Source organism: Eriocheir sinensis, chromosome 15 (assembly GCF_024679095.1).
Source record: "Eriocheir sinensis breed Jianghai 21 chromosome 15, ASM2467909v1, whole genome shotgun sequence".
Lineage (NCBI taxonomy): Eukaryota > Metazoa > Arthropoda > Malacostraca > Decapoda > Varunidae > Eriocheir > Eriocheir sinensis.
In genome coordinates this window covers 2,664,534-2,686,769 of record NC_066523.1, presented here as the reverse complement: position 1 = coordinate 2,686,769, position 22,236 = coordinate 2,664,534, and the positions used below count along the sequence as shown (strand labels likewise).

Here is a 22,236-nt window from a genome sequence, read left to right as displayed (position 1 = left end):
TAAGTTTATTCCTGCAATCTTATTAAGGTGGCCTCTTTGATGGTATTTACATGCATGGAAAAACGAAAATGCGTGTATTAAAGATGCCCTAATTTTATGCTAAGACTTTAGAGGGAAGGGAAGAGATTTTTTTATATTATTTGCGGAGAATCTATGGATGAGAAATAATATAAATGTTTGTTTCTTTCCTGTCTGACACAAGGAATGGGTGAGTATTTTATATTACCCTTATCTTCTAAGACATGTTAATTTCTTCCCTATGAAATATATTACTAAATTCCAAAAGACTCACTAAAAGATGTTTTCGGGGATAACTTTTTCTGCATTCTTTCGTCTATTTTTTTTTTTTTTATCTGCGAAGTCGAAGTGCTCGATTGTAATTCTTCTTTTCTTTCATATTACCTACATTAAATTTCAGCTTCTACGTTGGACAAAAAATAAAAATAACATACAACCATCACCTCCACCTCTTACCAGCCCTCAGCTACGCAATACCAGCCAGCAAAACCGAAATAAAAATAAGGATCATAAATTTAACAGCAATAATGCATTTTTGAAGTGCAACGAGCATATACTCTTCAGTTAATATTAGTTTCTTCCTAAACGGCTAGACACTTTTTTGTTATAAATGAGAAAGCGTACGATTTTCATCCGCAACAAATGCTCACTGATGGCTAATGGACGTTCCTCTTCATTACGCGGACGAAAAACTTTTATCTCAGACTTTTTTAAGCGCGCTGTCAAGAAAGTAACACGATTTCTTGTAGCACACGAGACTTTGTGCGGAGACGATTGTGTGTGTGAGAGGGGAGAGGGGGGGGGGGGGGGGATAGGAATACTTTCTTGGTATGGCAACTATTTTTATTAGTTTTATTAGTTTTTTTACAACAAAGGAAGCAATGCAACGATAAAAAAGAAATGAAAACAAAAGATCCCGCTAAACGCTGCTCCTCTTCGTATCAATATTAGTGTTTGTATCATTATTATATATTTTACTTTTCCTATTAATTCTACTTCTGGTGCTTCTACAACTACTACTACCACCACTACTACTACTACTACTACTACTTCTAACACTACCCCCACCACCAATATCACAACAAAAATAACAACTGCAACTCCTATTACAGCTACACCTACTACCTAAAAAATTCATATCGACCCTAAACGTTACATCAGGGGACCAAATAACCAACCTCATCAATAAAGAGAATGAATGCCTCGAGACTTAACCTTCCGTCCCTTTACGAGCCGACACGTGTTTTGGTCTTAACCCTTCCAGCAGTCACGTGACCTGAGTACGTTTCCGAGTGTGTGGGTGGCGTTCCTGACCCCCTCCCCTTCACCCTACGCCCCTTCCCCCTTTCCACTCTCTTCCACCCACCCATAACACCCTTCATTAGCTGTTAAAGTCCCCTTCCTCCCATCCATGACCGAGCCCCCACTCCGTTCCCTCTCTCTCTCTCTCTCTCTCTCTCTCTCTCTCTCTCTCTCTCTCTCTCTCTCTCTCTCTCTCTCTCTCTCTCTCTCTCTCTCTCTCTCTCTCTCTCTCTCTCTTCCAGGAACTTTGTGTGACTCAAATTGTAACGAAAGTTTTTAACAATTGTGTGTGTGTGTGTGTGTGTGTGTGTGTGTGTGTGCATACTCGTGGCCGCGTACGGATAATTGCATCAATAATCGGGTGGCGACAATGAAGGTGCACACACACACACACACACACACACACACACACACACACACACACACACACACACACGAGCCGAAAGAGAAGTTACGGTCGATAGCGTCATGTTTACGAGCAGAAGAATCGCCTTTGCGCACGTGACACTTTCTGGCGTCGGAAAATTATTAAATTGAAAAGTAACGAAATGAGAGAAAAAATATTAATAGATCTTATGTAACTGATGGTGATGGGGGGGAGGAGGAGGAGGAGGAGGAGGAGGAGGAGGAAGGGAACGAATATATGAAAAGCGGTGAGGGGAGGTAGTTATAATTCCTGGTCCAAAATACTTTCATGAAGGTTGTTTGTGCAGCTCTTAGTGTGTGTGTGTGTGTGTGTGTGTGTGTGTGTGTGTGTGTGTGTGTGTGTGTAAGTGATATATAATGACAGAAATGACACATAATCACTAAGCAAGAAATGTCGCCAGCGAGTTAGTATGTGATTTGTGGCTTGATTTGGTGGTGGTGGTGGTGGTGGTGGTGGTGGTGGTGGTGAGTGAGGGGAGGTCGTCGTCGTGGTGGTGGGTGTGCTTTGTGGTTAGTTAAGAGACAACTTTTACACACTTGAAACGGTTTTGTCTATGAATATATATTCCACTATACAAACATGAACATTATAATCAACAGACCTTTCAACTAATTCTCTTCTGGAAATTCGTTTATATGCTTTTTTTTTTTCAATACTTCATTCTCTAATTTTGACATCGGGTTTTTCGTATTTTCTTTCAAGAGAGTTTACTTTTAATATGAATGAAACAAGGCAAGTGATAAAGTAGAAAACAAATTACTGAAATAACTTTTTTAGACGAAAACGCAGTCCGTCGCGGCATTACAACATGGCGAAATATGTTATTGCACCATGACATAATGAGACAAGTTTGCTATGTACGTTCCTACAAGCACGGTGGTGTGTGGTTATTGGTCGGTGGTAATACATAGCAGCAGCGGCGGTGGTGGAGGTGGGAGGAACTGTTTACCCGCGGTGGTGGTGGTGGTGGTGAAGCGTGGTGAATGAACGTACCCCAAAGCCTATTCTGGTTCAGTGAGCTGTGGTGAGATACGGTGACAGTTGCGAGTGGTAGCAGTAGTAGTAGTAGTGGTGGGAGGGGTGGTGAGGGTGGTGAGGGTGGTGAAATGTACGCAGCATGGTGACAGTTTGGCGTCCCGTGCAGTGCTGGTGGCTTTATCAACATCCCGCGGCGTGGTGAGAAACGGCGGCTCGCAGTGAGGTGAGTGTCACGAGTTATGTTAGTAGTGGTGCTCTCGCGGTTGAAGTTTAGCGCGGTGGCATTACTTTGGTGTTGCGTGCGGTGTTGTGACCTTGAACGAGGCGCGTGGTGCTGACTGCTAATTAACCCGCAACAGTGTACCGGGCGGGCCGCGGCGATGCGTGGCTCCAGCGGCAAATAGCGGCGGTGGAATTAAGCATACCAGCCCCTTACTACGCCCGGCGACCTTGAGCGGTGTAGTGACTGGTGATTATCCTTGTGGTGGCGACTGCGGTACGGGTGGCAAACAACGTCGTGTGGTGTTAAGGGTGCTGTGAAATGAGTCTTCTTGTTAACGTCCCGAAGTTAGTTTTGTGGTGACCTTGTGTGGTGCGGTGAATGGTGCTTATTACCCCTGTAGCGGCGGTGCGGGTGGGAAATATATCGCGTAGTGAGATTGGTGCGGCGAAATGAGTGTTCTTTCTCTTGTAAATGTCCCTAAAGTTAGCTTGTGGCGACCTTGGGTGGTGTGGCGACTAGTGACTATTCTTGTGGTGGCGGCGGTGTGGGTGGGAAATATATCGTGTGGTGAGAATGGTGCGGCGAAATGAGTGTTCTTTCTGTGGTAAATGTCCCTAAAGTTAGCTTGTGGCGACCTTGAGAGCGATCTGGCGGGTACTAATGAGGCTTTCAGCGGTGTTTGTCGGTAATAAAAACGAACAGTAGCAGTGGTGTGATGGCGCGCTAATACCACCACGACAAAGACCATTAAACAGTAGTACCGAACGTGCGTGAGGTTTATGGTGATCTAGAGTACGTGTGATGACCCATTATCGGATACAATGCGGTACAGTGCCTGGGGGTGAGTGAGTCGCACCACACCGCAGCTTTTCGTGGCGTAGGTTACGGCATCTAGTGGCGTTTGGTGAGTGGCGGGGACGGAGGAGGCGTATTTATCACTGTCGTAGGTCGAAGGTAAACGGGACAGCCGGTTATGCAAAGGAAAAAATAATGATGGAGATGAAGATGGTGGTGGTGGTGGTGGTGGTGTTGCAGGTAGCAGTGGTGGTGGCGGGGGTGGTGGTGCTGCAGATGGTGTTGGTGCATTCCGTATAGTGACGCCTGCATTGCGTATCACCGCGTTCGCATCGGGGGGCCGGCAATATTTATGAGGCCGCCGTGCCGATGCGTACGCGAAATATCGGAGCCGGGGTGTCGTGTGGGAGGTCGTGTATGGTGCGTATAGTGGTGGCGTATGGCGGCGTATGGTATAGTATGGTGGGAGGGTGCGTATGGTGGAGTGTACTAGGGGTAGGATACCGTTTTCTATGAACGTGGTTGCTGCTACTACCCTCTCAGCGCTGGTCCACAGGGAGGGGATGTGAGGGGAAGTCTGGACACACACACACACCCTTCTCGCTCCCAGCCCGCCCACCACGCCCACGCCCACGTAAGTACACGTACACCACGTCCACCCAGCGTCTAAGGTGCCCAGGAACCCGCTCAGTGCAAAGAAAGTGACCGGGAAAGTGAAGGAAAGTGAGAGAAAGGGAGGGAAGGTATGGATGTATGGGAGGGAAGCTACCCGCGCACCCGTCGCCGCCACCACCACCGCCGCCACCGCCGCCGCCGCCGCCACCGGCTTGGGCCTACTCGGCATCGAGCGGGGAACGGAGAAGTGCCATCCAGAAAGAGAGAGAGAGAGAGAGAGAGAGAGAGAGAGAGAGAGAGAGAGAGAGAGAGAGAGAGAGAGAGAGAGAGAGAGAGAGAGAGAGAGAGAGAGCAGCCCGTGGCACTGTGGGATAGGTGGCACTATTGATTTCCCTTGTTATTGATCTCAAAATGTGTGTGGGTGAAAGAGTGAGGGTGCCACGGAGCAGTGGGAAGAAGGGGGGAGAGAGAGAGAGAGAGAGAGAGAGAGAGAGAGAGAGAGAGAGAGAGAGAGAGAGAGAGAGAGAGAGAGAGAGAGAGAGAGAGAGAGAGAAGGGTCCCTAGCTGGCACTGTATCTCCTCCTCCTCCTAACCCCACCACCACCACCACCACGTCCTCCTCTTCCTCCTCTTCCTCCTCCTCCTCCTCCTTCTCCTGCTCCTCCTCATCCTCCACGCACTCTCACTCACAGCGAAGTCTGTTATTGATCCATTGATTTTGCTCTCTTGTCGCCCCGTGTGGCCCCTCGTCTGAGTATTCTATTTCTACATCATGCAGTGCCCGCCTACCCTTCACCGCAGTCACTACCTCCACCACCTCCACTAACACCGTCACTGACACCTTACCACCTCACCTACACCACCCCCGCCACTATACAAGAACACCCTCACTACCTTACTCCTCTCCTACACTAACATAGCCCCAAACACAGTGAACACCAGTAGGAAAAGATCGAAAAAGCGGTGCAAACGAGTGAGAGCGTCGGAGGTTGGTGCGGACTTAGTTAAACGCGGCTTGTCGTTACCGTAGACTTTCCCGCGGCTCTAAAATTGATCGGCGGGTGCGGCGAGAGCTAAAACGGCGAGTGTGTGTGTGAGAGCCGATCAGTCCACCTTGGCCGGGTGACGGGTACGGGTCGGTCGGTCGGTTGGTCGGTCGGTCGGTCGGGTCCACTGGTGTGTGTATGTGTGTGTGCATGTGTGCCGTGTGTCGTCGTCCCATCATGGCTCTGCCCAGTGTTGTCACCACCGCTACGAGTGCTCCCCGCCCCACCAAACCAATGCTGCAGCCGCCACCATCCTCCACACCACCACAACAACACCACCCACGCTGCCACAACACCATCAACACCACCATCAACGACAAAAACACCGCCACGTCCCCCACGCAAGACGCCGCCAGGGTAGTCTAGTCGAGTTGGGCATCTGGTGTAGCGGCGGGAACTTTAAAAAATAGGAAAGCAACTCTACGCTGAGAGAACTTTAAACCAAGATATATTTAAATCTAGATGAAGGAGACCCCTCACTGAATACATAGAACGCCTGAGAGAAGGAAATTAAGAGTGAGAAGACGTGAATTAAGACTTAGAGAGGTAACAGGTGGCGAGTAAAGAGCGGTGGTGATAAGCGGACCTGTAAAGTGGTGGACAGTTATCAGTAAAGGGCAGGACTTGGCGAGCTGAGATAAAGAGGAGAAAAAAAAACAGCACACTACATAACCGTCGAGGAAACGAATAAAGCGTTTGCCTGATAATTGATCCCCTCGTGGAAAATATAGATTGAAGTTTAATGTCAAATTACATGCTACTTAACCCCCATATTTGCTCCAGGTAATGTGATAAAACACACTAGAAAAAAAAACTATTAGAAAATCAAGTCTTTTATACCTCGTCTAGCATTTTTTATCAATATCTTTTTTACGTTCGTGTGTGTTTGTGTGTCAATCACCCGTAAAAAATAAAAATAAGTGATCATAGCAAGAAAAGCAAGAAAATCGACCCACCATCATTTAAGTCATTCATTTCAATTCATAAAAGTCACACCAAGAATCGAGTACGAGAGAACTTAATGGCCCGAAGTCGTGTTATTATAAAAGTGTTACGCTAGTGAGATTTAGAGTCAGTGGTGATGTGTGAGGGTCGCGGGTCGTGGCTATCGTCGCTGTCGTTCTTATTGTCGTGGCCGTGGTCGTGTTGGTGATCGAGTGATTGAGAAAAAAAAAAAAGAAACCAAGACTCGTTCAAGGATGCTCCGGCCTCCTCCCTCCTCCATCCTCCCCTGACCTGCCTCCTCCTCCATGTTCCCCTTCTTGATCCCACACATGTAAGTATTATAGGTGTGTGTGTCTGTGTGTGTCTGTGTGTGTGTGTGTGTGTGTGTGTGTGTGTGAATGGAGGATGTATGAGAGGTAATATATGAAGGAAAGTCTGTTACGTGGAAATTAAAGAGGAAAACGCTGTTGTGTGACGAGGGGGGGGGGGGGGAGTGAGAAGAAGTGGGGTAGTAGTAGTAGTAGTAGTAGTAGTAGTAGTATAGTAGTAGTAGTCGTAGTAGTTGTAGTAGTAGTAGCAGTAATAGTAGTAGTTGTAATTATAATAATAATAATAATAATAATAATAATAATAATAATAATAATAATAATAATAATAATAATAATAATGATAATAATAGTATCAGTAATTATCTTCAAGCACTCAGAAAGAATAAAATAAAGAATAACAAACATAAGAACGCAAATCAAACAGCGTAACATTCAACCACAAGTCGAAAGTTTTGTGCGTGTTCGCCGTGTGAATGAAGGCGTAAGGCCGTCCGTGCGTGCGCCGGCGTGTACATGTGTATGTGTGTGTATGTGTGTGTATGTGTGTGTGTGTGTGGGTGTGGGTGTGGGTGTGTCCGTGTATGTGCGTGCGTGCGTGTCGGGAAGAGACGTCGGCAGTGTCCTGGGCCGTGTCATAAAACGCATGACATGTATTCACGTATTTTCTGAAGGCTGTGATTTACTCTGGCTCTGCACGTGTGTGTGTGTGTGTGTGTGTGTGTGTGTGTGTGTGTGTGTGTGTGTACATAAAAAAAAACTGACAGCACAAAATATAAACCTAAAATAACCTTAAGAACCCCCCCAAAAAAACTTCTTACCCTAAAAGACAACAAACAGTAAAAAAAGAAAGAGAAAAAACGCAAACGAAACATAAGCCTAAACAAGCGTGCGTGCGTGTGTAGGTTCGCTCGATGCGCCTCAAGAGAACCGAGTCACCTGGTCAGGAAAGTCGAGCGTGGCCCACAACGAGACATTACACAACCCTGAGACGCACCAGTCCAACCCGGCGACCGTGCGTATATGCGTAACAAGGATAATAAACCAAATAAAAAAAGAGAGAAGCGTAGCAATACCAGGAACACCTTCAGAACGTCGCCTCGCCGCTCTTTGTCTCCGCGAGCGTACGTGCGTGAAACTGTCAAAATTATGCGTGAATGCGTCAAATTATGCGCAGGACGGACGGAAGGAAGGACGGAGGGGAGGGGGAAGAAGGTTGGAGGTGGAGGGTATGGGGGGAAGGTGGAACTATTTAGCCACCAGGTGATTACTCAGGTGAACGCAGGAGTCAGCAGGTATACAACGAGGAGGACGAGGGGGAAGAGGAGGAGGAGGGGAAGGAGGAGGAGGAGGAGGAGGGGGAAGCGCGGCGGGAAAGGCAGCAGCGCCACCTTAGAAAACGTGCGTGAAAGGAAGCGTCGCCTAAGAAAATGGATCCGCTTTCATGGCAGACTCGTGTGACTTTGTGTATGAGGACGAGCTCTTGTTCATCTTCTTTTCTAGTGTTTGTTCTATTCATTGTTGTTCTTGTTGTTGCTGTTCTTCGCCTTCTTCTTCTTCTTCTTCTTCTTCTTCTTCTTCTTCTTCTACCACCACAACTACTTCTTCTTCTTCTTAGTCTTTTATTTTATTTCTACCACATTTTTTCACATCTTGCAACCATCATCATCATCATCATCATCATCACCGCCTCCTATTCCTCGTCCTCCTCCTCCTTCTTCTCCTTCTCCTCCTCCTCCTCCTCCTCCTCCTCCTCCTCCTCCTCCTCCTCCTCCTGCCGCATATAATGATTCCATGTAATCTTTTAACTGCAAATTAACAGGAACTAAAAAAAGGGCAAATAAAAATAAAAATAAAGAATTGATATCGACTCTCTCTCTCTCTCTCTCTCTCTCTCTCTCTCTCTCTCTCTCTCTCTCTCTCTCTCTATCATAATTAACCTTCTGGTGATCCAACACTCCTCAGTAGTTTGGAGGAAACGTGACCAGATGCTATCATGGCTCCCGAGGGTATTACGTTAGAGGAGGAGGAGGAGGAGGAGGAGGAATGAGAGTACGTGGAGAAGTTTCATATCGTAGGTTAAAACAAGAACGAATGGTACTGAATAGGAGGAGGAAGAGAAATAGAAGATGGAGGAGGAGGAGGAGGAGGAGATGGAGGAGGAGAAGGAGTAGAAGGAAAACGAGGAAGAGGAAGGAAGAAGGAAAAAGAAGGGGAAGGAGAATGGGAATGGGAGAAAGAAAGGAAAAAATAAGAAAAAAGACATTGATAGAAACGTTTAAGGCAGTAAAGAGTAGAAATAAAGAAGAAAAAAGGAAAAAAAAGTCTAAAATGAGAGAGAGAGAGAGAGAGAGAGAGAGAGAGAGAGAGAGAGAGAGAGAGAGAGAGAGAGAGAGAGAGAGAGAGGAAGCAGAAAAAGTCATAGCAGGTAATAGGATGGACGAGGCAGATGACCGATTAGAGGAGGGGAAAAGAGGGGAAAGAAGAGGGGAAGGGAGGGGAGAGGGGGAGGAGGAAGAGGAGGAGGGAGGGTAAGGGGAAGGCGGCGCACAGGTAAGAGGATAAAATTAACAAGATCTAGCCGAGAGAGAGAGAGAGAGAGAGAGAGAGAGAGAGAGAGAGAGAGAGAGAGAGAGAGAGAGAGAGAGAGAGAGAGAGAGAGAGAGAGAATGAGGGAGAATGAGAGGGTAAAATTTTAATATACTGTACTCTCCCTCTCTCTCTCCTTTTCTTCTCTCCCTCTCTCCCTCTTCCCCTTTCCTCTTCCCTCCCACTCCCCTCCCTTCCTCCTACCCGTTTCTTTCCCTCTCTCCTTCATCTCACATTCTTCCGCATCTCAATCCTCTTTTTTCTCTCTCCCCTTTCTCGACATTCTCTCCTACTTCATTTTCCTATCACTCCCTTCTCCCTTCCTCCATTGGACACCCGGAAGAAAGAGGAGAAGGAAGAAGAAGAAGAGGGGGAGAGAGAGGAAGGGGTTTGCAAAGAAGGATCTAAAGAGGATTGGAGGGGGAAGGGGAAGGGAGGAAAAGGGGAAAGGAGGAGTGGAAGAAAATATGGGATTTGGATTTTGTTCGATAAGGTTACTGAAAGGGGAGAGGAGGAGGAGGAGGGGAAAGAGAGAGATGAGATGAGAGAGAGAGGGAGAAGAAGAGAGAAGAGGGAGAGACAAAAGGTGAAGGAGGAGAATTGACACAAGATAACTATGTAGGAAGGGTGGGAGAGAAAGAGAAAGAGGGTGAGAGAGGGAGAAAGAGCTGGAGAGGGGGAGAGAGTGTGAGGGTGGGGGAGAGAGGAGAGAAAAATAATAGAAAGTCAATACTTGAAAGAGAAGGAAGGAGGGAGAGAGGAGCGGGGCGGAGGGGTTGGGAGTTGGGATATTGACGCGTGGATCACAAGGAAGGGAAAGGTGAGAGCAGGTGTTAAATTAAGACCCCGGACCCGCCATGACACACGAGGGTTCCGATTCGATTTCAAAGAGAATTGGATCGCGTTACAGGGAGGATTACACACTGGCACGCGAGACACACGGCATGTAAAGTGATGTATTATTATAGTGATGAATTGCTCTCCTCGGCGACATAATAAAGGAGGGTGAGTATAAATGATTTTAGTGCTATAAAAAACGCATGAAAAAGCAACATTCAAACATTCAGGAATAAATATACCAATCGATGTTTAGAAGGAAATGCCAACTAAGACGAAAAATAATAACCGAATAAGGAAAATAAAGGGAACAGACGAAAATGGACACAGACCAGAGGAAAACAAGGAACAGAAAATACGAAAAAAAAGGTTAAAACATGAATAATTCCTCTGCATAAGAATAAGAGGCTTAAGTTACGTTTGTTGAATATACATGAGAACGATTAAGTGTGCAAGGGGTTTGTGTATATATGAAAGAACTTTTTTCTCGGTAACATTTTACATTTGAGTGTTGCAATGATCAAAGAAATGCGAAATAATAACAAAGAAAATATATAAACTTTGATTCGAATAGGAAGTAAAAGAAGATCGAAGTTTAAAGGTCACACACTATATATAAACTTCGATTCGAATAGGAAGTAAAGGAAGATCGAAGTTTAAAAGGTCACACACTTAGAAATGATTTAGTGACACACGATCCATGTATAAAGAAAGTACAAAGGAAATGTCGAAGAGAATGGTATAAAGTTTTGAAGGCTTAGAACACGTGATGTTGGAAAAAATGTACCAATAATATTTCCTTATTATTATTATTATTATTATTATTATTATTATTATTATTATTATTATTATTGTTGTTGTTGTTGTTGTTATTAGTACTATCATTACTATCACATTTGTTTTAATTACCATCATCATTACTCTCTCTTTCTCTTTCTCTTTCTTTCTTTCTTTCTTTTTTTCACTTTCCCTTTCCCTTACCCTTTCCCTCTCCCTCTCTCCCAAAATTACAAGGAGTCTACTAAAGCATTACAACTTCTAATTACACGCCTCCATACTTCCTTTCCCCTTCTCAAATCAACTCCCTTTTCTTCCTTTCATCTCCCCTCCCTCAACTATTCTTCCCCTCCTTCCATTCTTTCTAACCCTTCCCTCTTTCTCTTTGCTTCCCTCCACGTTCTTTCATCCTAGTTCTCTACATCCTTTCTTCACCCTTTCATCTTTTCCACATTTCCATTCCACTCTTTCCTCGTTTCGTCCTTCCTACCTCCTTCCATCTCCCCTATTTCTTCCTTCTTATTTGCTTGTCTCTTTCCTTCACCCTAGCTTTCTGTATCCTTTCTTCTCCTTTCCTTCCTTCCTCCATCCTTTCCATATTCCCATCTCAGTTCCCTTTCTTCTTCCAGTCCCTTTTCCTAACTTTTATTCTCCTTTCTTTCCTCCACCTCCCTTTAATCTTCCTACATCACTTATTTGACCTTCCTTCCTTCCTTCCTTCCTTCCTTCATCCATCCATTCCACATTCCCATCACATTTTTCCCTTCCTCCTCCCGTTCCCCATTCCCCCCTTTCCTTCCTCCGTCCCCCTTCCCCGCTCCCTTCCCAACCCTCGTAATGGTAGCCCCTAACCGGACCCGCCTTCTTACCAAGCCTTCTTAAAATATGCCTCCGTCAGCTGTCTCTGTGTCCTCGGTAATTCGGGTTCCTGCGTCAGTGTGTGTGTGTGTGTGTGTGTGTGTGTGTGTGTGTGCCTTTGTACGTATATTCTCTCTTCCTTGTAGGTTTTCTTAGATAAGTAAAGAAAATATGCGGGTCTTTGTGGCATGGGTATATTTTTTTGGCTTTTTCTTTTGATTCCATTTTTCTTTCTTTCGTGGGTACATCTGTATTTTCCTGTAACCTATTCTTGTTAGTATTTTCTTTTTTTTAGGGTTGATATTTTGATAAGTTAATTTGAGAAGTATTAGGAATGTCTTTTTTTTTTTTAATGCTCTTTTTTCGTGTTAAATTTTGCCCGATATATGAAGCGATCTACTTTCCTTAACGACATTCACCTTTCAACATCAATAAGAAAACGCAAATGGATGTTTTCAGTAACGAATTTCAGCTTTAAATCTTAACATCTGTCTACTATTCACCTCTTTCTATACGATGACTCAACTAAACCTCATTCATATGCCACTAACCTTATATTTCCTCTTTCAATCCTGCATAAATTTTCTCCCCGATTCACCAAACTTAACTTTTTTCCTCTGTCAGCTTTTTTTCTCTTCCCATCCCGCATAATTTTCTCTCCGATCCTTAAGGAAGCATCACGAGCCGAGCTTTTTCCCTCCTTCCCTTTGACGGCATTCCCTTCCCGAAGCACGAGGAAAACTTGCATCCAGTCCTTTAAAATATCAAAAGTCGTGCGTGGGACCCCAGTGCTGCGTCTCGTGGGGGAGGAAGGCAGAGTACATTGTTTTTTTTTTTCTTTTTTTTCTCCGGAGTCTGGGTTCGTTCTCTCGTGCGGGCTTGCGAGAGTTGGCGGGCTGGCTGGCTGGCTGCTCTTCTCTCCTCCCCTCCCTCCGTTCTCTACCTCTCTCTTTCTCTCCCTCCTCTGCCATTTCTTCGGTTTCTTCTTCTTCATCCACTCACTCGATATTCCTTCGTTCCAATCTTCTTCGCTTTCAGTTTTTTTTTTTCATCCCTACATCTCCTTCGACTTTGTTCCTTCTTCGTTTCACCTTTTTTCCTTCGTTTCTGCCTCGCTTTTCCTTCGTTTCTCTTTCCTGGGCCTCTGACAATGATTCTTCTATTTCGCTCCACCTTCTCTATTTTTCTTTTTTTATTTTTCTTTGTCTATCTCTGTCTATCAATATCTCAACATCTTTCTCCTTTCACTAACGGCCTCTCTTTCTTGTCCTTCACTTGTTCACCCGTCTCTCCCTTCCTCTTTCATCCCTTCCTGGAATTTCCCTTCACTATTGTTCCAGCTAATCCCTCCGCCCTTCATTTTCCCTTCATCTCCCAGCCCCCTCATCGGCCCTTCCTTCCGTCCTGCCTTCTTCCCTTCCTTGATTGACCTTCGTCCTATGTCACTCCTCCATTATTCTATTAAATCCTCTTTCCCCTTGCTCTTCAATTCTCTACTCCATCTATATCATCAATCTCATCCCTCGTTCGTATGTTCTCTGGTTTTCTTTCAATATTCTTCCCCTTTTCATTCGTCTACCATTGACTATCTCGCTCTCCCTTCTACTATATGTCTCCTCTCTCTGTCTGTATCCGTCGCTCTGTCTCTCCACTACTAATACTGCTAGCCAATATAACCGTTCTCAATACTCACTAACACTCCTCCATCGTAACTCTCTCTCTCTCCCTCTCCCTCTCCTCTCAATCCCTGTCCTTCCATTAGCACTCTCCTCTATTCAGTCTACCTCCTTCCCTTCTCCACTACTTCATTCCCCTACCTTCGTCCTCCTTTCACACCGTCCTCCAAAATAAGTGCGCTCATTCACAACTATTTCCCCCTACGCAGATACGCTTTTTTCTTTCCTCTGTTGGTGTAGGAGAAAAACAAAGACCTAAAAATAGTTACCCCTGAAGAGAAGAGGCAAAAAACAACTTGAATGAAAGAATGTTATAGAGGCAAAAACGAAAGATGGAAAAACTGTTCAAATATGTGACACTGATATAGAAAAAAGGGAAATATCACTGGAATAAATAAATAAATAAATACTAAAGAGAAAATATTAACACACAAAAATATTACACGAAAAAGAATCATTCATAAATATTTACTGAACGCTCACGAGGAAGAAAGAATAAATAAAACATAAATAAAGCACAAAAAAGCAACATTTAAAACACTCAGCCACAAATACGGATCAACATAAATAAAAACACAAATAAATAATAACAATAAAAAACTAAAAAAAAGAATAGACAAAAATGACCACAAACAAGAGAGAAAAGGGACCAAAAAATGCGAAAAAAAGCAAAAAAAAAAAAAGACAAATGTAATAGGAAATGTCTGGGTTAATTAAAAGGAGAGGAGGGAAGGGAGGGAGGGAGGTAAGGAGACAGGGAGAGAGAGAGGCTGGGAGAGGGGAGAGGAAGGAGTGGCAGTATCAGTTAGTCACCCCCTTCCCTCCACCTCCCCGCCACCTGCTCCTCCTCCCCCCAGTCACCCCTCTCCCCTTCCTTTCCCGGCCTGGCTCAACGCGAGAACCACCTGTCGAGACCAATTATCGAGATGACCACCGCCAGCACTGATCCCCGTCCTCGCCCTTCCTCGCTGCAGCCTCCTCCTCGTCCTTTTCCTCTTGCTTTCCCTTGGTCCATCTCATTCATGTTTTCTGTTTTCCTCAACTTTATATTTTCAGTTTTGTTTCCTTTTCCCTTTCGTGAACAACTTCGTCCTCTCCGTTTTCCTCGTTATTGATTTTCCTCTTCCTCGTTATTTTCTGGTTTCCTTTTTCCTTTTCTTATATACGTATTTGTTCTCTTCTTCTTCCTTTTCCTTAATTCTGTACGCCTCCTTATTTTCCTTCTCTATTTTCTTCTTATTTTCCTTTTTTCTTTCCTTCTTTTCCATTATCCTGTTCCTTTCTCTTCTCCTTCTCGTCTTCCTTCTTTTTCCTACTCCTCCTCATCCTCATCCTTCCCTTCCCTTCCCCATCCACCTTGTTGTTCTCTCTCTTCGTCCTCTCTCTTAACTTCGCTTTTACGCTTTACGCTTAAAAAAAATAGTCTTTTTGTTTTGTTACACGCGGACCACAACACTCCAGCGCTCCAGTCTTTCTTTTTTGCTGTTTTATTTTCCCTTCCACTCGCCCTGCTCATCACCCGGCTGCTGGACCTTCATTGACACTCTTTTTTACACTGGTACGAACGCGGCTGATCCTCCACACTTCACTCAGTCGCGAGAAACAAAGAAAAAATAATAGCGATAAATATGATCTCTCTCGCTGCGCTTCTGACGTGTGTGTGTGAGTCTCGAGGCACCGACGACGTGATGTTTTGTTGTTTCTGGTGAATGGTTTTTTTTTTCTATTTAGTTATTCTCCACAGCAGCAGAGGAGGCAGCCAGGAGTGAAAATAAACGGATACAAAGACCGTGGAAATACAGTTAAAAAGTGGCTTCCGACGACATGATTTCTGTGTTATGATTTTACTGCTACACACGATTAAAAAATGGTGAATGATTCCTCTTTTCTCTTTTTTAGTTGCATGAAAATAAAGAAGAGTGACAAAAAAAGGCGACTTCCTGCGTTGTAAATGAACTGCGATACGGAAAATTATGTTAGTAATTATTTTTTATCACCTGAAAAAAAAAAAACAATCACCTCCCTTCCCAGCCCTCCCCCCCCACACACACAAGCACCCACTCCCCCCCTCCCCTCCACACACACACACACACACACAATCACTCTTCCCTCAAAGGTCTGAAACGCTGGGCAAAATGAGGGGCGGGAATACGATGCTTCTCGCCATTCAGCATCGGCGAGCGACACACAGCCACTGCTTTGTCCATCCTTTGCGCGCCTCGGAGCCACAAAGCGTTGGCAAACTTTTCTTTTTTTGTTTTCTTTTTACCTTCAGCCAACTACAAAGCACGGATTAGAAAAAATATACTGCTACTACTTTTTCTTTTTAACTGCACGACTAGGATACATTTTTTATGTGTGCAATGCATGTGAAATCCGAACTACGAGGAAGAGGATGAAAAAAAAACCCAAGTGCAAGAGATGAAACTTTGAAAATGTATATATATAAAAAAAAAATACACAAATAATGGTAATATATCTCTGAAGCCTTGAAAGTCCAGGCGATAGGGAGTGACAAGATTCAAAAGCACTAAGAAAGAATAAGAAAAAAGAAGAATGAAAGAAAAAAATAACGTTGTGCTTCCTTCCTTTCGTGACAATAACACCAGCTAATAGGACACGAGGATACTACAGTATTAACGAAACATACACACACACACACACACACACACACACACACACACACACACACACACACACACACGTTATATGACATGCGCTAAAATACGTAACACTCCAAACTTGACCCAAATCCTGCTAAATCATACGTTAAACAGGTATAAACACACTCACAAATAATAAATAAAATAAAACAATAATATCAGTCTAGTACGTGATCAAGCCCAGGTGAGTGATCAAGGTGTCGCCCAGGTGTAAGTAACTACGGGTCAATCAGGTGATCTGTTTGTCGTCCCTCATTAAGCACACGTCAGCCCGAGCCGCCTCAGGTATGGCCAGGTATCGATCGCCTTGCTACGGACACGCCCAACGCAACGCCTCCACCGACCCCGCCTCCCTTTCCCTTCATATCCCCAAACCAAGCCTTTCCACCAACTCCACGAACTCTCAACTCCACTAACTCTTATCAACACCTTTTCTATAGTTATTTCGATCCTATAATCCTCTCTAGTGTAACATATATCCTCCTCAACTACTTATTCCCCTTTCCACTTTCTTTTCCCCCTCCCACGATCCTCTTCAAGACTCCCTCGCCTTTCTTCTCGGTTCTATTCTTCTACCTAACCCATCTTCCATACCCGAAACTTCTCTGTCACCCTCAACTTCCTGCGCCAACTTCCCTCGATTCCCTAATACTTTCAACTCCCCATTCCATTCCCATCTCCAGCCCATCTCACCCCATTCAACCCTCTCACCTAATCCCCTCAACCTCATATACTCTTCTCCCATACTAAAGAATCATCCACCCCTTTATAACCTCCCCATCAACCTGCCTTGCCCAACCTCCCACCAACCCTACATTATACAGCCATCAATATACTTCTTTACTTGATTACTTAACTTATTCACTGATTGATCGGGTTCTTGGTTAGTCTCTTGGTGTGTTAGTTCCTTGGTTATTCAGTTGCTTGCTCTGTCGGGTGATAAGTTCGGTTAGTGGGTTGTTCGAGCGAGGGCTTGGCTTGGCTTGGCTGGTCGGCGTATAGCGTTCTGAGCATAAAATATTGATCGGGATGAGGCCGCCGCAGCCCCCTCCCCCTATCCTTCCCCTCCATCCTGCGCTTCCCCTCCTTCCCCCACCCCTCCACGCACACTTAGCAAGACAAACACGAAGGCAGGTGGTTCCCCGTGATGAAGTAACGAGAGTGTGTGTGTGTGTGTGTGTGTGTGTGTGTGTGTGTGTGTGTGTGTGTGTGTGTGTGTGAAGGGGGGGATTGGGGAGAGGGAGTAACGGCGAGGGGGAGGGGGGGTAATTCGTGTGTGCATTATCAGAAACCGTTCCAAATCAAACGTTATATTTTTCTGTATTTATTTATCTTTTACACGTCAGCTGACTGACTGACTGACTGGCTGACTGGCTGACTGACTGACTGACTGAGGTAATGAACAGCGGGCGGCTCAGAATAACTTACACGCTCTCCATCAAATTTTGCTTCGTCTTTCTTTTCCTCTCACTCTGATATTTTTAAGCATTCATATAGACCAGAACTAATTTTGCCAATATATAAATTTCAGGAAGTGTTTTTTTTTCTTTTTCCTTTCCCTTATTTGTAAACTATGAAGATCTGCTGAGCTTTTTCTTCTTTTCCGTAAATGCCTCAAAGTCTTACGTGTTCTGTTGCTCTAACCGAGATTAATCTCTCTCTCTCTCTCTCTCTCTCTCTCTCTCTCTCTCTCTCTCTCTCTCTCTCTCTCTCTCTCTCTCTCTCTCTCTCTCTCTCTCTCTCTCTCTCTCTCTCTCTTGGTCACTTAAACTGTATATATATTTTTTTCGCAGGAGCAACATTACCGATATTTTTTGTGTGCTTTTTGTTTGCTTTAGTTATTTAGCCCTTAAGCTACTTCCTCTAATATAAAATAAAATAAGTCCCTCGTTTTCTACTGTTTTTCATCACGATCAACAAGAGCAAATCGAGCACTAATATCACGAACAAAAGGCGTTAGCAGCTGAGCCTTGGCGCTAATACAATAAGCTCATTATGAAGAACCCACAATATAAACAACACTGTCCGTGGCTCTCTAATAGTGAGTGATAATAATAATAATAATAGTAATAATAATAATAATAATAATAATAATAATAATAGCAATGGGTATCCTCATTCTCCTCTCTCACCCTTCCCTCTCATCTCCTCCTTTCATTTCTACTCTGACCCTCTTCTCTAAATCCTCCTCTTCCGTGAGCCTCCTTTACTAATCCTCCTCCTCCTCCTCCTCCTCCTCCTCCTCCTCCTCCTCTCACCCCCTCGTCCACCTCATCTAACCCCCTCATCCACTCCCTCTCTTCTACTCGCTAAGCGTCATGATGGCCACAAATCCAACTCTTTAATGTTATTTGCCTTTTCTTTTTCTCTTTTTATCGCCTCTTTCTTCTTTTCTCCGCAACGTGTCCTCTGTCATCACTCCTTCCTCTCTCCCACCACCCTTCCTCTTCCCTTCCCCTTCCCGCCGTAATGTCACAGTGGCCATTCTTCTTTCTTCCCCCTCCATTTTTCTCTTCCCTCCTCCCCGTCCACATCACAACTGTTTAACGTTATTCGCCTTTCCTCTGCTCTCTTTTGTATTTCCTGATGTCATGCCTCCACGTTATGGCTGTATTCCTCTGTATTTTGTATATCCTGATATCATGCCTCCACGTTATGGCTGTATTCCTCTGTATTTTGTATTTCCTGATGTCATGCCTCCACGTTATGGCTGTATTCCACTGTATTTTGTATTTCCTTATGTCATGCCTCCACGTTATGGCTGTATTCCTCTGTATTTTGTATATCCTGATGTCATGCCTCCACGTTATGGCTGTATTCCTCTGTATTTTGTATTTCCTGATGTCATGCCTCCACGTTATGGCTGTATTCCACTGTATTTTGTATTTCCTTATGTCATGCCTCCACGTTATGGCTGTATTCCTCTGTATTTTTAACGTGTCCTTCTCCTCTCCTCCTCAGGGTGTCGCCGGGCGTCAGAATGGCCATGTCACCGCAACAGTTCTGCCTCCGCTGGAACAACCACCAGTCCAACATCATATCGGTGTTCGAGCAGCTCCTCCAGAGTGAGTCCTTCGTCGACGTCACGCTGGCCGTCGAAGGGATGACGCTCAAGGCACACAAGGTTGTCCTATCCGCCTGCAGCCCCTACTTCCAGGTGAGACAGGTGACCGGGCAGGTGTGCGGGAGGAGAGGGGAGAAGTAAGGGAGGGGACGAGAAGGGAGAAAGGGTGTGGGTTAAGAGGGGAAAAGAAAGAAAATCAAGGGTAGGTGTGGGGCATGGTAGGAGTAGGATGAGAGGAAGGAGAAAGGGTATAATGTAAGAGAGGAAGGGAAAGAAGATTAAGGGAAGATATGGTGAAGGAGAGGAATAGGTAAGGAGACAAGGAAAGGAAGGAGAAAGGGTATGAGGCATGAGGGAAAGGAAAGGAGTGATTTGGGAAGGGAAAAGACGGGCAAAAAGGAGGAAGGGTATTGAGGAAGGGGAAAAGGGAAGGGAAAGCACATTAGGTGAGGGAAGGGAATAGGGAAGGTGTGTGGGGAAGGGTGGGATAGGTAAGGTGACTAGAAGAGTAAGGAGGAACAGTATGAGGTATGAGGAAACGGGAAAGAAGATGAGTAAGAGAAGGTATGAAGAAGGGGCAAGGGGACGAAAGGTATGAGGGAGCGGAGCAGGGGAAGAAGGAGGGAAGAAGGAAAGATCTGAGGAAGGGGAAGGAATGGGAGAGAACAGGTGGAAGATGAAAAGGTGTGAGAGAGAGGGAGAACAAGAGAGTGACGAGAATCAACGTTGAACAGAAAAGAATGAATAATGGAGAGTTAGGGAAAGGGAAGAGCGAGGTGCATGATGAAATAATTGCGACAGGAAGAGAGAGAGGGAGAGAGAAAGAGGGAGAGTATAGAGCTAAAAAGTATAGATCCAAAAATGAATGACGGATGAAAAAAAGATAAAAAAAGGAACAGGTAAAAGTAGAAGAAAGGGAAAACGAAAACAGGACAACAGGTGTGAGTGAAATAAAAGCCATCCAGGTGAGACAAGACAACCAGGTAAGGGGAAACTAATGTAAAAGTAACAATAAGAACATGCACCCATAGATAGACAGAGATAAAGACAGACACAAAAGGGAAAGAGAGATATAGACAGGTGTGCAGGGAGGGAAGAATGAACAGGTGCTGAACGCGTAGAGAAAGGCGAATTGATGCAGGTAAAGGTCATAGGATACCGAGGACAGGAGAGAGCGAGAGCGAAAGAGAATGAGAGAGGGTGGGGCAGGGAAGCGAAGGGTCAGAGGTCATCTAAGGGTCAAGAGTCAAGGGCTAAAAGGGAGGAGAAGGGCCAAGGGGTTACCGGCGAGAGGTCAGAGGTCACGTGCGCGATGGGTTAGAGGTCAGGAAATTAAGGTACGTGTGTGTTATTCATTTAGCGAACAAACGCGTGTGGAATCGATTATGTGTTTGTGTGTGTGGCTGACGACGAGATGCTGGAGAGAAGAGAAAAAGAGCAAAAGAGAAATAGAGAAATAGAAAGAGGAATAAATAAAAAGAATAAAAAAGAAAAAGAGACGGAACAGAGTAAAAAAGGAAACGAGACAAAAGTAGGATAGAAAAAGTGTGATACGAATTAATAAATGTAAAGGAAAGTATATATATGAATCAAGCGAAAAATCAAATAGGCAAAAAACGCCACAGAGAAAGAATAATAAATGGTTCGTATTACTGATAACATGATGGACGATGATAAGGAAGGGAAATTAAAAAGGAGAGGAGACAGAATTACGCTCGACCACAGTTAGAAATAAAAACTAAAAGCAAATATTTCGAAGCTAATGAAGAAGTAAATAGAAAGAAATACGTAAAATGAAACGAGAACTTTATGATATTAGCAATGAAAGGCGAATCAAAGCAGTAAATCCAGAAAGAAAAAATATACAGAAGTAGAGATGACCAAAATGAGATACTGCAAGGAAAAAGAAAGTTAGAGAGAACAAAAAATAAATAAACTGCAAAAAAAAAAATTAATGGCAGTTTGAGACGAAAAGCGGAAAAATAAATAAATAAGTCTTCCATGAAACATAAAAAAGAGGAAGTGAAAGTCAGATCTGGCAAAAACAGAAAAACTAAATATATAAACCACAAAACAAAGGAGAGAGAGAGAGAGAGAGAGAGAGAGAGAGAGAGAGAGAGAGAGAGAGAGAGAGAGAGAGAGAGAGAGAGAGAGAGAGAGAGAGAGAGAGAGAGAGAGAGAGAGAGAGAGAGAAAAACAAAGAGAGAAAGTCAATTATAACGAAAACGAGATACAGGAAAAAGGGAGAGAGAGAGGAAGAAAGGGGAAGGGAGGAAGTGGGGCAAAGAGGGGCCAGGCAGGGAGTCAAAGGGGAAAAGGGAGAGAAGGGGAGAGAGTGTATGGGAGAAAGCTAATGAGGGGAGGAATATGGGAGAAATAATGGGAGGAAATGACAATGGCGCAGAGGGAGAGGAAGGGGAGGAAGGGGGAGGTGGCACAAGAGGTTAATGGGCTGGCCTGGAATGGGTGTGGAGGGAGGAGAAGAAAGGGGAGAGGAAATGGATGGGGGGCGTGAAAGGTACACACGGGAAAGATAAGGGTTTGAAAAGCTATGGAAACGGTTTAAGATGTATGGCAAGATTAGGAGAGGTAGGAAGAGAAAGAAGGAACAGAGAGAGTAGAGAGGAGGAAGAGGAAGATAGTGAGGGAGTGAGGAAGAGTAGGAGGGAGGAGAGTAGTAAGGAGGAGTAGGTAGGAGGAAGATAGCCAGCAGGTGTAAGAGGAGGAGAAAGTGCGGTGAAGGAGGAGTCTAAGAAGGCACTTGGAGAGCAGAAGGTGGGGGGAGCAGGAGGGTCACGGGGCGGCTATGCTCTTTGATGAAGGGGAGGGACGAAGCAAGGGGAGAGCGTAGGAGGGACGGAGTGGGGGAGGTTAGGGGGAGAGAGTGGGAGGGGGGCTATCGTGCGGTGGGGTGAGGGAGGGGAGGCCAGGTGAGGAGGAGGGGCGCTAACAAAGTAAAATACAGCAAAGAGAAAGCGGCGTGGCTGCCTCGGTTGTCTCCCCGCCATTCATCGCTGGGCCAACAGGAACACTCGCTAAGCCGCCTGCTAAGTGCTGTGAACACCGTCATAACGTTAACAGTAGGGAGCCCCGCGGG

At 44.9% G+C, this 22,236-nt stretch overlaps 1 protein-coding gene and 1 long non-coding RNA gene across 7 annotated transcripts in view; one reads left to right on the top strand and one right to left on the bottom strand.

Annotated features, from left to right (window-relative positions):
* Window positions 1-22,236, top strand: part of LOC126998771 (protein tramtrack, alpha isoform-like) — a 159,567-nt gene that overhangs the window by 56,275 nt on the left and 81,056 nt on the right. Inside the window, exons 1-3 of one of the 6 annotated variants that reach the window (XM_050860797.1) lie at window positions 5,020-5,346; window positions 6,188-6,680; window positions 19,037-19,232. In XM_050860797.1, coding sequence (XP_050716754.1) covers window positions 6,655-6,680; window positions 19,037-19,232 — 222 coding nt within the window. In that variant the 5' untranslated portion in view covers window positions 5,020-5,346; window positions 6,188-6,654. The other 5 variants (XM_050860796.1, XM_050860799.1, XM_050860800.1 and 2 more) reach the window with 5 other exon arrangements.
* The window catches only part of LOC126998772 (uncharacterized), a 132,962-nt gene that overhangs the window by 103,455 nt on the left and 7,271 nt on the right, over window positions 1-22,236 (bottom strand). The window lies entirely within an intron of this gene.